We start from the raw sequence: 15,159 nt of genomic DNA, 5'->3' as shown, positions 1-15,159 counted from the left end.
TTGAAAATTTTTGTTGAAAAATTCTGAATAAACATATTTTTTTTAAAAAAGCTCCTTTAATTCTCCCAAGTCCCTCCAGGTCATTCTTGAGATGCTGTTAGCCATCACAGCAATAGAATTGTATGTCCAACCTGTAACCCTATGGTTCAGCCTATCCCTTAGTCTACTTGAGCATCACAGCAAGGGATGAACCCTGATTCAATAAGGGATGTGGAAAAAAATGCTAAGTCCAGTGTCAGACAGAAAGCGAGGTGGCAACGTGGTGAAACTACAGCACAGGATTACACACATGCTGAGCAGCATGCTGTAGACAGAGCTAAGCTACACTCTGTCTAACAGACCAGGTCAAAGCTCTTCAGCCCCGCCACATCTGGTCGTGGACAAGTAAGCTCAACCACCTTCCCTCGATATTTAATGGTGTTATTAAAGTGTATGCCCCAAATTGGGACGATGCGGGGTTCATGAGACGGATGCTGGGGCGTATTCCGGACCTGGAGGCAGGAAATTTGATTTTAGGAGGGGAATTCAATACGGTGCTGGACCCGGGGCTAGATAGATCCAGCTCAAGGACTGGAAGAAGGCCGGCTGCGGCCAAGGGACTTGGGAGAATTAAAGGAGCTTTTTTAAAAAAAATATGTTTATTCAGAATTTTTCAACAAAAATTTTCAACCATTCAAACAACCTCCCCCCCCGTAACAAAAAAAAAGAAAAGAAAAGTAACAGAACAGGACATAAACATATCAATCCAACATAATACAGAACCCGTACAATGGGTTCCTCCTGCACATATTGCCTTTCCCATATGTTTATGTTTTTCCTTTTTCAAGCGCCCCTAGGAAAACCCCCTTCCCCGCCCACCCATATACCCCCTCCCGAAAGAGACCCCCCCCCCCCCTCCGGGTTGCTGCTGCTGCTGACCGACCTCCATCTAACGCTCCGCGAGATAGTCTAGGAACGGTTGCCACCGCCTGAAGAACCCCTGCGCAGACCCTCTCAAGGCAAACTTTATCCTCTCCAGCTTGATGAACCCTCCCATGTCATTTATCCAGGCTTCCACACTGGGGGGCTTCGCGTCTTTCCATAATAGCAAGATCCTCCGCCGGGCTACCAGGGACGCAAAGGCCAGGATACCGGCCTCTTTCGCCTCCTGCACTCCCGGCTCGTCCGTCACTCCAAATAGTGCTAGCCCCCAACTTGGCTTGACCTGGACTTTCACCACCTTAGACATAGTCGTCGCAACACCCCTCCAGAACCCATCCAGTGCCGGGCACAACCAGAATATATGGCCGTGATTCGCCGGGCTTCCTGAGCACCTCCCACATCTGTCCTCCACCCCAAAGAACCTACTCAGCCTCGCCCCTGTCATATGCGCTCTGTGAATAACCTTAAACTGTATCAGGCTAAGCCTGGCACATGAGGAAGAGGAATTAACCCTACTCAGGGCATCCGCCCAAAGACCCTCTTCAATCTCCTCCCCCAACTCCTCCTCTCATTTGCCCTTCAGCTCCTCTACCAAAGCCTCCTCCTCTTCTTTCATCTCCTGATATATTGCCGACACCTTGCCCTCGCCGACCCATACTCCCGAAATCACCCTGTCCTGAATCCCCTGTGCCGGGAGCAACGGGAATTCCCTCACCTGTCGCCTCACAAACGCCCTCACTTGCATGTACCTGAAAGTGTTTCCCGGGGGTTGCCCAAACTTCTCCTCCAGTGCCCCTAGGCTCGCAAACGTCCCATCGATGAACAGGTCCCCCATTCTTCTAATCCCTGCCCGATACCAGCTCTGAAACCCCCCGTCCATCTTTCCTGGGACAAACCGATGTTACCTCTGATCGGGGACCACACTGAGGCTCCCATCACACCCCTGTGTCGTCTCCACTGCCACCAGATCTTGAGCGTTGCTGCCACCACCGGACTCGTGGTGTACCTTGTCGGCGAGAGCGGCAGCGGTGCCTTCACCAGCGTCCCCAGGCTCGTTCTTTTGCAGGACGCCATCTCCAACCTCTTCCATGCCGCCCCCTCTCCCTCCATCACCCACTTTCGGATCATCGCCACGTTGGCTGCCCAGTAGTAGCCACCCAGATTCGGCAACGCCAGCCCTCCTCTGTCCCTACTATGCTCCAGAAACCCCCTCCTTACCCTCGGGGTCTTGGTTGCCCACACAAAACCCATGATGCCTACCCTCTTAAAAAAGGCCTTGGTGATCATAATAAGAAGGCACTGGAACACAAAAAGAAACCTCGGGATGACCATCATTTTAATCGACTGTACCCTGCCCGCTAGCGAGAGCGGCAACATGTCCCATCGTTCGAAGTCCTCCTCCATCTGCTCCACCAGCCACGTCAAATTAAGTTCATGCAGGGCCCCCCAACTCCTAGCTACTTTGATCCCCAAGTACCGAAAGCTCCTTTCCGCCCTCCTCAACGGTAGGTCGTCTATCCCTCTTCCCTGGTCCCCTGGATGCACCACGAAGAGCTCACTTTTCCCTACATTGAGCTTATAGCCCGAGAAGTCCCCAAACTCCCTGAGGATCTGCATGATCTCCACCATCCCCTCCACTGGATCCGCCACATACAGCAACAGGTCGTCTGCATACAGCGACACTCGATGCTCCTCTCCCCCTCTGACCACCCCCCTCCATTTCCTGGACTCCCTTAATGGCATGGCCAAAGGTTCAATTGTTAATGCAAACAACAGGGGGGACAGGGGGCACCCCTGCCTCGTCCCTCGATACAGCCGAAAATACTCCGACCTCCGCCGATTCGTAATCACACTCGCCATCGGGGCTCTATATAGGAGCTTAACCCAACTGATAAACCCCTCCCCAAACCCAAACCTCTGCAACACTTCCCAGAGATACTCCCACTCTACTCGGTCAAAGGCCTTCTCCGCGTCCATAGATGCCACTATCTCCGCTTCTCCCTCCACCGATGGCATCATTATCACGTTTAGAAGCCTCCGCACATTGGTGTTTAGCTGCCTGCCCTTTACAAATCCCGTTTGTTCCTCGTGAATCACCCCCGGGACACAGTCCTCAATCCTCGTAGCCAGCACTTTTGCCAGCAACTTAGCACCCACATTAAGGGGCAAAATCGGCCTATACGACCCACATTGCAGTGGGTCCTTATCCCGCTTCAGAATCAAAGAGATCATCGCCCCGGACATTGTCGGGGGCAGGGTCCCCCCCTCCCTTGCCTCATTGAAAGTCCTCACCAGCAACGGGGCTAACAGGTCCACGTACCTCCTGTAAAACTCAACCGGGAACCCATCTGGTCCCGGGGCCTTCCCCACCTGCATGCTCCCCAATCCTTTAATCAGCTCCTCCAACCCAATTGGCGCCCCCAAACCAGCCACCTCCTGCTCCTCCACCCTCGGGAACCTCAGTTGGTCCAGAAATCGTTGCATCCCCTCTTCCCCCGCTGGGGGCTGAGATCTGTACAGCTCCTCATAGAAGGCCTTAAATGCCTCATTTACTTTCACCGCACTCCGCACCGTAGTTCCCCTGCCATCCTTGATGCCACCTATCTCCCTGGATGCCATCCTCTTACGGAGCTGATGTGCCAGCATCCGGCTCGCCTTCTCCCCATACTCAAACGTCGCCCCCTGTGCTTTCCTCCACTGTGCCACTGCCTTCCCGGTGGTCAACAGGTCGAATTCCGTCTGGAGACTTCGCCTCTCCCTGAATAGTCCCTCTTCAGGGGCCTCTGCATATCTCCTGTCCACCCGTAAAATCTCCCCCACTAACCTCTCCCGTTCCCTTTCCTCTCTCTTCTCCCTGTGAGCCCTGATGGAGATTAACTCTCCCGTGACCACCGCCTTCAGCGCCTCCCATACTACCCCCACCTGCACCTCCCCATTGTCGTTGGTCTCCAAATACCTTTCAATGCACCCCCGTACCCTCCCGCACACCACCTCATCAACCAGTAATCCCACTGCCAAACGCCACAGCGGGCGTTGGTCCCTCTCCTCTCCCAACTCCAGTTCCACCCAGTGCGGGGCTTGGTCTGAGATGGCTATGGCCGAATACTCCGTTCCCTCCACCTTCGGGATCAGCGCCCTGCTCAGAACAAAAAAATCTATCCGGGAGTAGGCTTTGTGTACGTGGAAAAAAAAAGAAAATTCCCTGGCCAGGGCCTGGCAAATCTCCACGGATCCACTCCCCCCATCTGGTCCATAAACCCCCTAAGCACCTTGGCCGCAGCCGGCCTCTTCCCCGTCCTAGATCTGGAACGATCTAATGCTGGGTCCAACACCGTGTTAAAATCCCTCCCCATTATCAAGCTTCCTACCTCCAGGTCCGGAATGCGCCCCAACATACGCTTCATAAATCCAGCATCGTCCCAGTTCGGGGCGTATACGTTTACCAATACCACCCATGCCCCCTGCAGCCTACCGTTCACCATCACGTATCGACCTCCATTGTCCACTACTATATTCTTGGCCTCAAACGACACCCGCTTCCCCACCAGTATTGCCACCCCTCTATTCTTCGCATCCAGCCCCAAATGGAATACCTGTCCTTCCCATCCCTTTCTTAACCTGACCTGGTCTGCCACCTTCAAATGTGTCTCCTGAAGCATGACCACATCTGCCTTCAGTCCCTTTAAGTGCGCGAACACTCGGGCCCTCTTAACCGGCCCATTCAGGCCCCTTACATTCCACGTTATCAGCCGGATTGGGGGGCTTCCCACCCACCACCACTGCCGACTAGCCATCTCCTTTTTTAGGCCAGTCCCGTGCCTCCCGCACCCTCCAGTCCCCCAGACGGGGGATCCCCGCCCCGACCACCTCTTCTGTTTTCAGTTCCCCCCTCGGCCAATGCAGCAGCAACCCTATTTCCCCCCCCCTCCCCCTCCCCCCGCTAGATCCGTATCTAGCTCTTTTGCTCCCCCCATAACACTCCCGTAAGTCAGCTGAGGGGTGGCAATACTGGTGGGGAAGCGGGTGTCGTTTGAGGCCAAGAATATAGTAGTGGACAATGGAGCTGACCCCGGCTTCCCACGTCTTCCTGTTGATCGTCCCCCCCCCCGTGTGGAAATCCCCCTCCTCCTCCTCCTCCCCAGCAATCAGTGTGCGCTCCTCCATCCCCCCCCTCCGTCCTTCCCTAATGCGGGAAAAAGCCCGCGCTTTCCTGAGCCAGCCCCGCCCCCTCTGACGCAGCTCCTGTTGCGGCCTTATCCCAATTCCCCCATCCCCGGGCCTCCCCTCCCTACAGCACCGGCGCCCACATTCCCCACAGTCTCCCCATCAAATCTCATCCCCCATCCCCATCAATCGCCCCACCCGTGGAACATTCCTTACGCATATTTAAAACCCTGTATACAACCGGCATCCCCCCCACAACCATAGACCCTCAAATTGACTCCAACTTTTCCGTTTGTATAAAGGTCCAAGCCTCTTCAGGCGTTTCAAAGTAGTGGTGTCGATCCTGAAATGTGACCCACAATCACGCTGGCTGCAGCATTCCGAACCTCACCCACTTCCTATGCAGCACCGCCTTGGCCCGATTAAAACCAGCTCTCTTTTTTGCCACCTCTGCACTCCAGTCCTGATAGATTCGGATCACCGCATTCTCCCACCTGCTGCTCCGTTCCTTCTTGGCCCATCTCAGGACACACTCTCTGTCCACGAAACGATGAAACCTCACCACTACCGCCCTTGGTGGCTCATTGGCCTTGGGTCTCCTTGCCAGGACCCGATGAGTCCCATCTAGCTCCAGGGGACTCGGAGAGGCCTCCGCACCTATCAGCGAATGGAGCATCGTGCTCACATATGCCCCGGCATCGGCCCCCTCCACCCCTTCAGGGAGACCCAGAATCCGAAGATTCTTCCTCCTCGACCTGTTCTCCAGGTCCTCGAATCTTTCGGCCCACCTCTTGTGCAGCGCCTCGTGCGCCTCCATCTTCACCGCCAGGCCCAAGATCTCGTCCTCGTTCTCGTGGCTTTTTCCCGCACCTCTCGGATCTCTACCCCTTGGGCCTTCTGGGTCTCCTTCAGCCCCTCGATCGCCGTCAGCTGTGGCGCCAGCACCTCTTTCTTAAGCTCCTCCACGCAGCGCCTGAGGAACTCCTGCTGCTCCGGACCCCATGCTGCTCGATCTCCGCCCTCCGCCATCTTGTTTTTTCTCCCTTGTTTCTTTCGCTGCTCCAAAGCCACTTTTTATACCGCTCCCTTTCTGGTCCACTCCATATACTATGGAAGGGGGACCTGCTCTCACCTTCCCACACGGGAAGTCGTCGAGAAATTTCCATTGGGGCTCATCTGGAGAGCCCAAAAGTCCGTTCTAGCGGGAGCCGCCGAAATGTGCGGCTTACGGAACGTCCGAATTAAAGGAGTTTGTGGGTGGGGTAAGGGGCGAGGACTTGTGAACCGGACTGTCATGATTAGAACTGGACTGACAAATCATTAAACAAGGTGGGCCTTCTAGCCTCCCTGCTTTTCTGTCTCCATACTACTACTGGCCTGCTTCCAGAAGCAGTGGGTCCAATTCCATCCTGCCCCATCACCTCAGAATGAATATATGATGGGCAGGGCCTCCTTAATGGAGATAGTTTGCGAAGTCAGGAACTTTCCTGGCTCATGCTGCCTACCTCCTTTATAAGATCTTTCTTTGGATGTTCTTCCTCTTGATCTCTATTAGCTATCCCTGGTATATTCCTGTGTATTTCTTTGTTACTTTGTTTTATGACTCCATTAATTCTCCTCTTTCTCCGTTATTATTCTTTCTTTGTTACTGTCTCCTTTTCTCTTTCCATTTTCTTCAGTGATCTGCTACCATATCTTTCCCTTTAGTTAACTCTCACATCTGGAAATCTGATAGCTGTGTGGAAATATGGGAAGTTGCCACGGATGACACAATAGAGAAAGGTGCAGGACAGTGCATAGTCGCAGAAGGTGAAAAAGAACAAAGCTGCCACCACATGCTTATGCCAGGAGATCGGAAACAAAATCAGAAAATGTTAGAATCCTACCTGAACTTGATGAATCGCCACTAATGCCCACGCTAAATTTGCAGTGGCAATCTGGAACAAAGAATGAAAAATAAGGGTTTGAAATATGATCCGAATAAACTACAATAATTTTTCCAATTCCATCTCCAAATCTTGCCCCTCTTGCTCTAAAGGCACCAACCTTTGTTTTGGTTTGGCTCAATGAGCAAGGCAGCCTTCTATTCCCACAGCAACTGGCTAATTGGACATTTCCCATTTGTGGACCGTGACCATGAATACCAGAAAGTTATTTGATCATAGGGAACACTCCAAAGGCTAATCCTGATTTCACCCTTTGTGCACACACACTATTTTCTTTGGATGTTGAGCAGGAGCAGAAATCCAGGTTGAATTTTTCCAGTCTTGCTGATATAAACTAACACAGGATAAACCTGTCATCTTCCTGGTACACATGGCTCATTCACATACTGACCCACTCAGCCATTGGTGGAACTTCCACTCCATATTACTTGAACCTTTATCTCACAGACATGGCAATATCTTTTACATGCGTTATCAGCGGTTTACGGGAAGTATAATAAATCATTAAAGTTTGGAATCATGCTGGTTTTCTGTATTAGCCATGCTTAAATATTTTAGGACTGTTGAATGCCATAGAAATATTTGTTAATCACTTTAATCTTTGCCTTATGTTCAAGTCTCAAGAGGTAATGAGACTTCTGCTCAGTAGCCAGAGTAGAATCCCACCTGCTGTTGTTCACTGTCGAAGGGATTTCTGCCGCGTTGTCGATGCAACTCCAAAACACCTATCAATTCATTACTGGTGGTAACTATTGGTAAACAGAGTACAGATTGAATAGGAGGCGTTGAGTCCAACCACGTTTCTTTGGGGAATCGATTATCCTAAAAGGAAGAAAACGAGAACACGAGAGTGCAATGGATACAACACGAGAAGGTGGCATTGACTATTTTTCTCTAACACAAGAATGTCACAGCTGTTTATTTGCAATCTGCCAAATAAACAAGTGAATGTGTGATCCTTTAGTAATATTCAGAATGGCAATTAAAACAGGCTGCTATTCATGCATTTCCCACACATGTAATACTTTTAATAATCTTTCAAGCTTTAAGCAGTGAATTCTTATTAAGTTTATGCTTAAAAAAAAGCAAAGGTTTTGTCCAGATATTTTATTTTATATTATTCCAGTACATTGGCTGTTTCCGGAAATTAGTTACAAATACCTCAAATTTAATAAACATTGCATTTTGTGTTTTATATATGGTACAGAAATAAAACAATAAAAGCTTACTGCACTTCATTCTTAATTTTATTTTATATTTTATTTAATTATTATTAATTATTATATTTTAAAAATAATTCCCCCCCCAAATTATGGAGTCCTATATTACAAAAGTAAGTTGCACAGGAAACAGTGCTAAAATTAAGGTTCAAAGAGTTAGAAGTTGACTAACAACACAAAACAGTGGCCGGTCAATGGATGTTTCTGGGGCTGGATGGATTTAGCCAGTTGTACTTTCCAGGTCAGGGTTAGAGCCTTGGGCTTAATGGTTAAGGGGCACAATATCACAACTGTAAGATGACACAAAAAAGAGGGTGCTTAGCTAATTGTGAAGGATCTTAACTCGCTTCGGTCGGTCATTGAGAGCAGGACCAGGGAGATAAATCACAGGCCCTACTGCTCCCCTTGTTTCCACGCTCCTTATTGCCACAACCCACCTCCTGCCCTACCCACTTGGCAACCATTGTCACTGTGGGGTCAAACTGTTTTATATAGGTTTAGCAAAATTTACTGTTTTTTGTATTCAAAGTTCAAAGTATTAATGGGCAGCACGGTAGCATAGTGGATAGCATTGTGCCTTCACAGTGCCAGGGTCCCAGGTTTGATTCCCCGCTGGGTCACTGTCTGTGCGGAGTCTGCATGTTCCCCCCGTGTCTGCGTGGGTTTCCTCCGGGTGCTCCGGTTTCCTCCCACAGTCCAAAGACGTGCAGGTTAGGTGGATTGGCCATGCTAAATTGCCCTTAGTGTCCAAAAAGGTTAGGAGGGGTTATTGGGTTACGGGGATATGGTGGAAGTGAGGGCTTACGTGAGTCTGTGCAGACTCAGTGGGCCAAATGGCCTCCTTCTGCACTGTGTGCTCTATGTTCTATGATACAATCTACAACCATTGCTTTGTCAGAAAATCACACAGAACCTAGTCATCCATATTGTGGAACCAGCAACACTTATTTGAACCTGGCCCCAAGCAATAGCTGGACAGCAACATCCAAAAGGCTTGAACCTCACAAGCACTGCAAACATCAATTCCACGTACAAATGAGAATATCCTTAACTAACAGCTGGCACATGACTCCTGGTTTCATTGCCAAATTTAAACATGGCAAAATCAGTTAGCATCAACCAATTCACCTACAATCATCAACCAATTCACCTACAATAAGGTGCCATATCTATCCACACAAGTATGCTTTGTTAAGAGAAAAAATACACTTTGACTGGGATATTCTGCTGCCGTTCACATCGAGTGGTTTGACAACGGGTGCGGAAAGTATCAGCAGAAGGCAAAAGTCGCATTTTATGTCAAAGTAAAAGCATGCCGTGATCGGCCCCTGCTTCCATCATTTCTTGCCGTTTAACGTTGAGAACCTCATTATAATAATTAGCATCTCATTAGTATCATCTCCCCCCCCAATCATCATATCCATGCATTGCGATATGATGTCAGAATAGCGAATAATGACAGCTTCAACAGTGTGAACCTGGCGAACGCCCCTCTGAGCGGGGTTCGGAGGTAAGCACAGTGATCATGGAGTGGCTCCACATATTAAGGGGGTTGATTCGGAGGTACCAGTTCTGACTTGGGGGGGGGGGTTATTTATTTATTTATTCGCTTTCACGGGATGTGGGCTTCGCTGGCTAAACCAGCATTTGTTGCCCATCCAAGCCTTTGACTTGGGAGTGACCAGCCTTTGAGTCGGAGATACCGGCTGACTCAGAGATACCGGCTCTGACTCAGCGAGGGGCAAGCCTTTGACTTGGGAATTGAGCAACCTTGATTCGGGGGTAGCAGTATTGACTCGGGAGCACCGGCTCTGACTCGGAGCGACCGGACTTGCCTTGGGGATGACCAACCTTTGATTTGGGGATACCGGCTCTGACATAGGGATAACCAGCCTTTGGGGAGTACTGGCTTTGACTTGGGGCCGACTTGGGGGCAACTGGGGCTTTGATCGGTGTTTCACTCAAGGGAGACCAGGGTAAAATTGGAAAGGTACTGGGGTAATACTGGAAGGGTACTGGGGCCTTGACTCTCGGGTATCAGGGCACTAGTCAGGGGAGTCCGAAGCGAGGGGGGGGGGAGACTCAAGGAACCTGGATGTTGACATGGGGGACACCAGGGGGTTGATTTGGGGCGACCAGGAGGTTAGAGGTTAACTCGGGTGAGTCAGAAGGCTAACTCAGTAGAGACAGGGTGAGGTTGGGTGGGGGGAGTTGACTTGGGGGAGACCGGGGGTGGGGTATTAAAAATATTAAAATACTTCACCTTTTCAGGAGGAGAGTTCCAAAGACTCATCACATTCTGAGTGAAAATATTTCACCTCATCTCTGTTTCAAATGGGCGGCCCCTTATTTTTAAACAGTGACCCCTAGCTCCAAATCCCGGTCAAGAAGAAACATCCTCTCCACATCCACCCTGTAAAGATCCGTCAGTGCTTCAATCAAGTCGCCTCAAACTCTTCTAAACTCTAGCAGATACATGCTCAGCCTATCCAACCTTTTCTCAGAAGACAACCCACTCTTTCAGAAATTAGTCTGGTAAACCTTCTCTGAACTGCTTCCATCACATTTACATCCTTCCTTAAATAAGGTGACCAGTACTGCTCTGCATATCTGAAGCACAACCTCCTTACTTTTGTATTCAATTCCCCTCACAATAAATGATAACATTCTATTATCTTTCCTAATTATTTGCTGTACCTGCTGACTACCCTTTTGTGATTCATGCACCAGGACACCCAGATCCCTCTGCACCTCAGAGCTCTTACAATTTACATAATACGCTTAATTTTTATTCATCCTGCCATAATGGAAAATTTCACATTTTCCCACATTATACTCTATGTGCAAGATCTTTGCCCACTCAGTTAACCTATCTATATCTTTTTGTAGCTTCCTTACGTCCTCATCACAACTTACTTCCCTACCTATTTTTGTGTCAGCAGCAAATTTGGCAATCATCCCTTCTTAGTTGAATTTCATGGGGAAAATAAAGAATGAAATGAAAAAGTAAGTTTATCCTTATGCTTCAACTTCTCACTTTCCCAATCTTACACACAGTCCCCTTCTATTGTTAAAGCATCATCTAGTCAACAGTTTCTTATGTGTCATGATCCCTCCTGTAGCTCATCCAACTAATAATTATCAATGTGCAAGTCCAGTGATTGTGAGAGTGCTGGAAGGCTGTTAAATTAAGCAGGGTATAGAAAACCTTGCTGGACTTGTGGTCAGAGCTTTGTAAAGTGCCTTATAAAATGGCAGGCACAACCCTGATGCGGAAATCCTACCTCATTTCCAACAGATCCAATTTTTCCAACATGGAGAAGGAGGCAGGGTGTGAATCACACAGGAGTGAAACTCAAACTCAGCAGCGTCATTTGAACTTATAAATTGAAACAAACGCCATTTTCAACCCGCAGTGTGGGATTTACAGATTGATAGGATAGATTTTAATGCTCTTGAGGAGATGAGGAGTATGTTTCAGTGTCATGATTTTGAGTTTTTTAAAATTCCCTGGTCTTTAAATATGGAAAAAAAAAAGTGAGTTTAAAACCCCCACTGTTGGACTGCGGTATTGACAGGCGTAGGTAACCTGGTGTAAGTTTTTAAAAAATCCGTCTGGTCATTCAGTTTCAATAGTGTTTCTTGTTGATATTTCCCCAAGAGCTATTATTATGTAATTACAAATGCTTGGCTGATTTTCAAAAGCTAGTATTATCTCAGCAGGGGTTTCTGAGGTTACTGTTTAACTGACAGTTTGAAGAGGCTCAGGTCTACATACCACATGGTACATTTACCCAATGTGCATTTGGAAGCCTGAAGAAACAGTAAATTTAACTAACTTTGCCCAGGCAAGAAGATTATTGAATATACGTTGATGAATTTGACAAAAGGAAATAAATGGGATGTGCCCGTGTCTTACACAAGAAACAAATGGTAAATGTTATGTTACATCCAGGTATTTCCATGTTTGAAATAATTAAAACTAAGATTTGAATGAAAATCCTTTTATAATGCAAATAATAATTAAATTGTTTGAAGCAGTTTGCATTTTCCAGTTGCAATGACATATATAACGTGGTTGTAACACGGCATACACCTTCCTTGTCAGCTGAAGACCTTAATCATCACTCTTGTCTGAGGAACTGTTCCACAGTGGCTTAGCAGGGTGAGGGGCCCAAATTCACAGAGTGCAGATCTTCCTCCATGAGATAGTAGTAGAAGAATAAATTAATGTGTTCTCCTGAAGATTCCTTTCCCTTTAACAGTACATTTTTTTGCTAATACCACAAAACTCAAATGAACATCAATGTAAAGCATAAAATGGAATTACTATCTTGTCACTTTCATTCTTACCTCAACAAGATCTTGCACCAACAGCGTTTTCTTAAACTTAGCTACATATGATGCTACAGCAATGCCATATGGTGCAGCAGAAACAGGCCTCTGCTTTTGGTCCGTAAATCCAATTGGTGTAAACAAGCACAATGACTGGTGGAAAAAACAGAACAAATCAGACCCTACCGATCATACCTGTTTACTCAAGCAATAATGCACTAATGGCATGCTAAAATCATCAAATCCTTGCAGTTTTCACCACCAGTGTTTTATTGAGAAGCGAGTGTTTATTTTTAACCATAAAGTCAAAGGAGCATTCCATGACAATTCTGAGTGCCAAGATTTTGTGAAATATATTCACATTTCATTGTAGTACAATAATAATAGTAATCTTTATTGTCACAAGTAGGCTAACATTAACACTACAATGAAGTTACTGTGACAAGCCCCTAGTCGCCACATTCCGGCGCCTGTTCGGGTACACGGAGGGAGAATTCAGAATGACCAATTCACCTAACATGCACGTCTTTCAGGACTTGTGGGAGGAAACCGGAGCACCCGGAGGAAACCCATGCAGACACGGAGAACGTGCAGACTCCACACAGACAGTGACCCAGCAGGGAATCGAACCGGGGGGGGGGGGAGCCTTCTTGAACTGCTGCAGTCCTTGAGGTCCCTCAATGCTGTTAGGGAGGGAGTTCCAGGATGTTGACCCAGTGACAGTGAAGGAACGCCGATGTATTTCCAAGTCAGGGTGGTGAGAGACTTGGAGGGGAACCTCCAGGTGGTGGGATTCCTAGGTACCTGCTGCTCTTATCCTTCCAGATGGTAGTGGTCGTGGGTTGGGAAGGTGTTGTCTAAGGACCTTGGTGAGTTACTGCAGTGTATCTTGTAGATAATGCACATGACTGCCATTGTTCATCGGTGGCAGAGGGTTTGAATGTTTGTGGAAGGGGGAACAATCAAGCGGGCTGCTTTGTCCTGGATGGGTTGAGCTTCTTGAGTGTTGTTGGAGCTGCACTCATCCAGGCAAGTGGAAAGTATTCCGTTACACTCCTGACTTGTGCCTTGTAGATGGTGGACAGGCTTTGGGGGGGTCAGGAGGTGAGTTACTCGCCATAGGATTCCTAGCCTTTGACCTGTCCTGATAGCCACAGTATTAATGTGGCTAGTCCAGTTCAGTTTCTGATCAATGGTAACCCCCAGGATGTTGATTGTGGGGGATTCAGCGATGGTAATGCCATTGAATGTCAGGGGGCGGTGGTTAGATCCTCTCTTATAGGAGATGGTCATTGCCTGGCACTTGTGTGGCGCAAATGTAACTTGCCACTTGTCAGCCCGAGCCTGGATATTGTCCCGGTCTTGCTGTATTTGAACATAGACTGCTTCATTATCTGAGAAGTCGCGAATGGTGCTGAATATTGAGCAGTCATCTGCGAACAGCCCCACTTCTGACGGAAGGTCATTGATGAAGCTGCTGAAGATCGTTGGGCCGAGGACACTAGCTCAATGTCCTGAAGAGGTGGTCATTGATAGCAACTCCCATAGCCCAGATGTCAGTCTTAAGAACCTCTCCAGCATCCAGAAAAAAATATTTTCTTAATGCATAACAAATGAGCATAATGGATTAACATAAATTTTACTTTCAATTTTAGTTCCTCATAAACTTTACAGCCAGAACATCTGCTTTTCTGTTGTGAACCTTATTAGCATGCTTCTCTGTCAACTCAAAGTATACTGAAGGAGAGCTACAGACTAAGGCCAGTAAGATTAAGAGGAAGAGCAGGCAAGGAGTGGTTGGTCAACGCAGCGGGGCTGGTGGGTTGAAGTGCATTAGTTTCAATACGAGGGGCGAGATTCTCCGACACCCCGCCGGGTCGGAGAATAGCCGGGGGCTGGCATGAATCCCGCCCCCGCCGGTTGCCGAATTCTCCGGCACCGGATATTCAGCGGGGGCGGGAATCGCGGCGCGCCGGTTGGCGGCCCCCCCCCCCCGGCGATTCTCCGGATGGGCCGAAGTCCCGCTGCTAGAATGCCTGTCCCGCCGCCGTGGATTAAACCACCTCTCTTACCGGCGGGACAAGGCGGCGCGGGCGGGCTCCGGGGTCCTGGGGGGGGGCGCGGGGCGATCTGGCCCCGGGGGGTGCCCCCACGGTGGCCTGGCCCGCGATCGGGCCCACCGATCCGCGGGCGGGCCTGTGCCGTGGGGGCACTCTTTTCCTTCCGCCTTCGCCATGGTCTCCATCATGGCTGAGGCGGAAGAGACTCCCTCCACTGCGCATGCGCGGGAATGCCGTGTGCGGCCGCTGACGCTCCCGCGCATGCGCCGCCCGGCAATGTCATTTCCGCCAGCAGGGCACCAAAGGCCTTTCCCGCCAGCTGGTGAGGCGAAAATCAGTCCGGCGCGGGCCTAGCCCCTCAAGGTTAGGGCTCGGCCGCTCAAGGGGCGGAGGATTCCGTACCTTTGGGGCGGCGCGATGCCTGACTGATTCGCGCCGTTTTTGGCCCGAGGAGTATGTCAGGTAAAACAGATGAACTTAGAGCTTGGATTAGTACATGGAATTATGATGTTG

General features: G+C 49.1%; 1 protein-coding gene across 2 annotated transcripts in view; it reads right to left on the bottom strand.

The window, feature by feature from the left end:
- The window catches only part of pde10a (phosphodiesterase 10A), a 1,307,205-nt gene that overhangs the window by 641,327 nt on the left and 650,719 nt on the right, over window positions 1-15,159 (bottom strand). For both annotated transcript variants that reach the window (XM_072507750.1, XM_072507751.1), the window contains 3 exons: window positions 12,605-12,739; window positions 7,698-7,853; window positions 6,972-7,022 (listed from right to left, as the gene is read on the bottom strand). In XM_072507750.1, coding sequence (XP_072363851.1) covers window positions 6,972-7,022; window positions 7,698-7,853; window positions 12,605-12,739 — 342 coding nt within the window. The remainder of the gene's footprint in view (window positions 1-6,971; window positions 7,023-7,697; window positions 7,854-12,604; window positions 12,740-15,159) is intronic.

This window comes from Scyliorhinus torazame, chromosome 1 (assembly GCF_047496885.1).
Source record: "Scyliorhinus torazame isolate Kashiwa2021f chromosome 1, sScyTor2.1, whole genome shotgun sequence".
Classification (NCBI taxonomy): Eukaryota; Metazoa; Chordata; class Chondrichthyes; order Carcharhiniformes; family Scyliorhinidae; genus Scyliorhinus; species Scyliorhinus torazame.
This window is presented reverse-complemented; position numbering and strand designations above follow the sequence as displayed.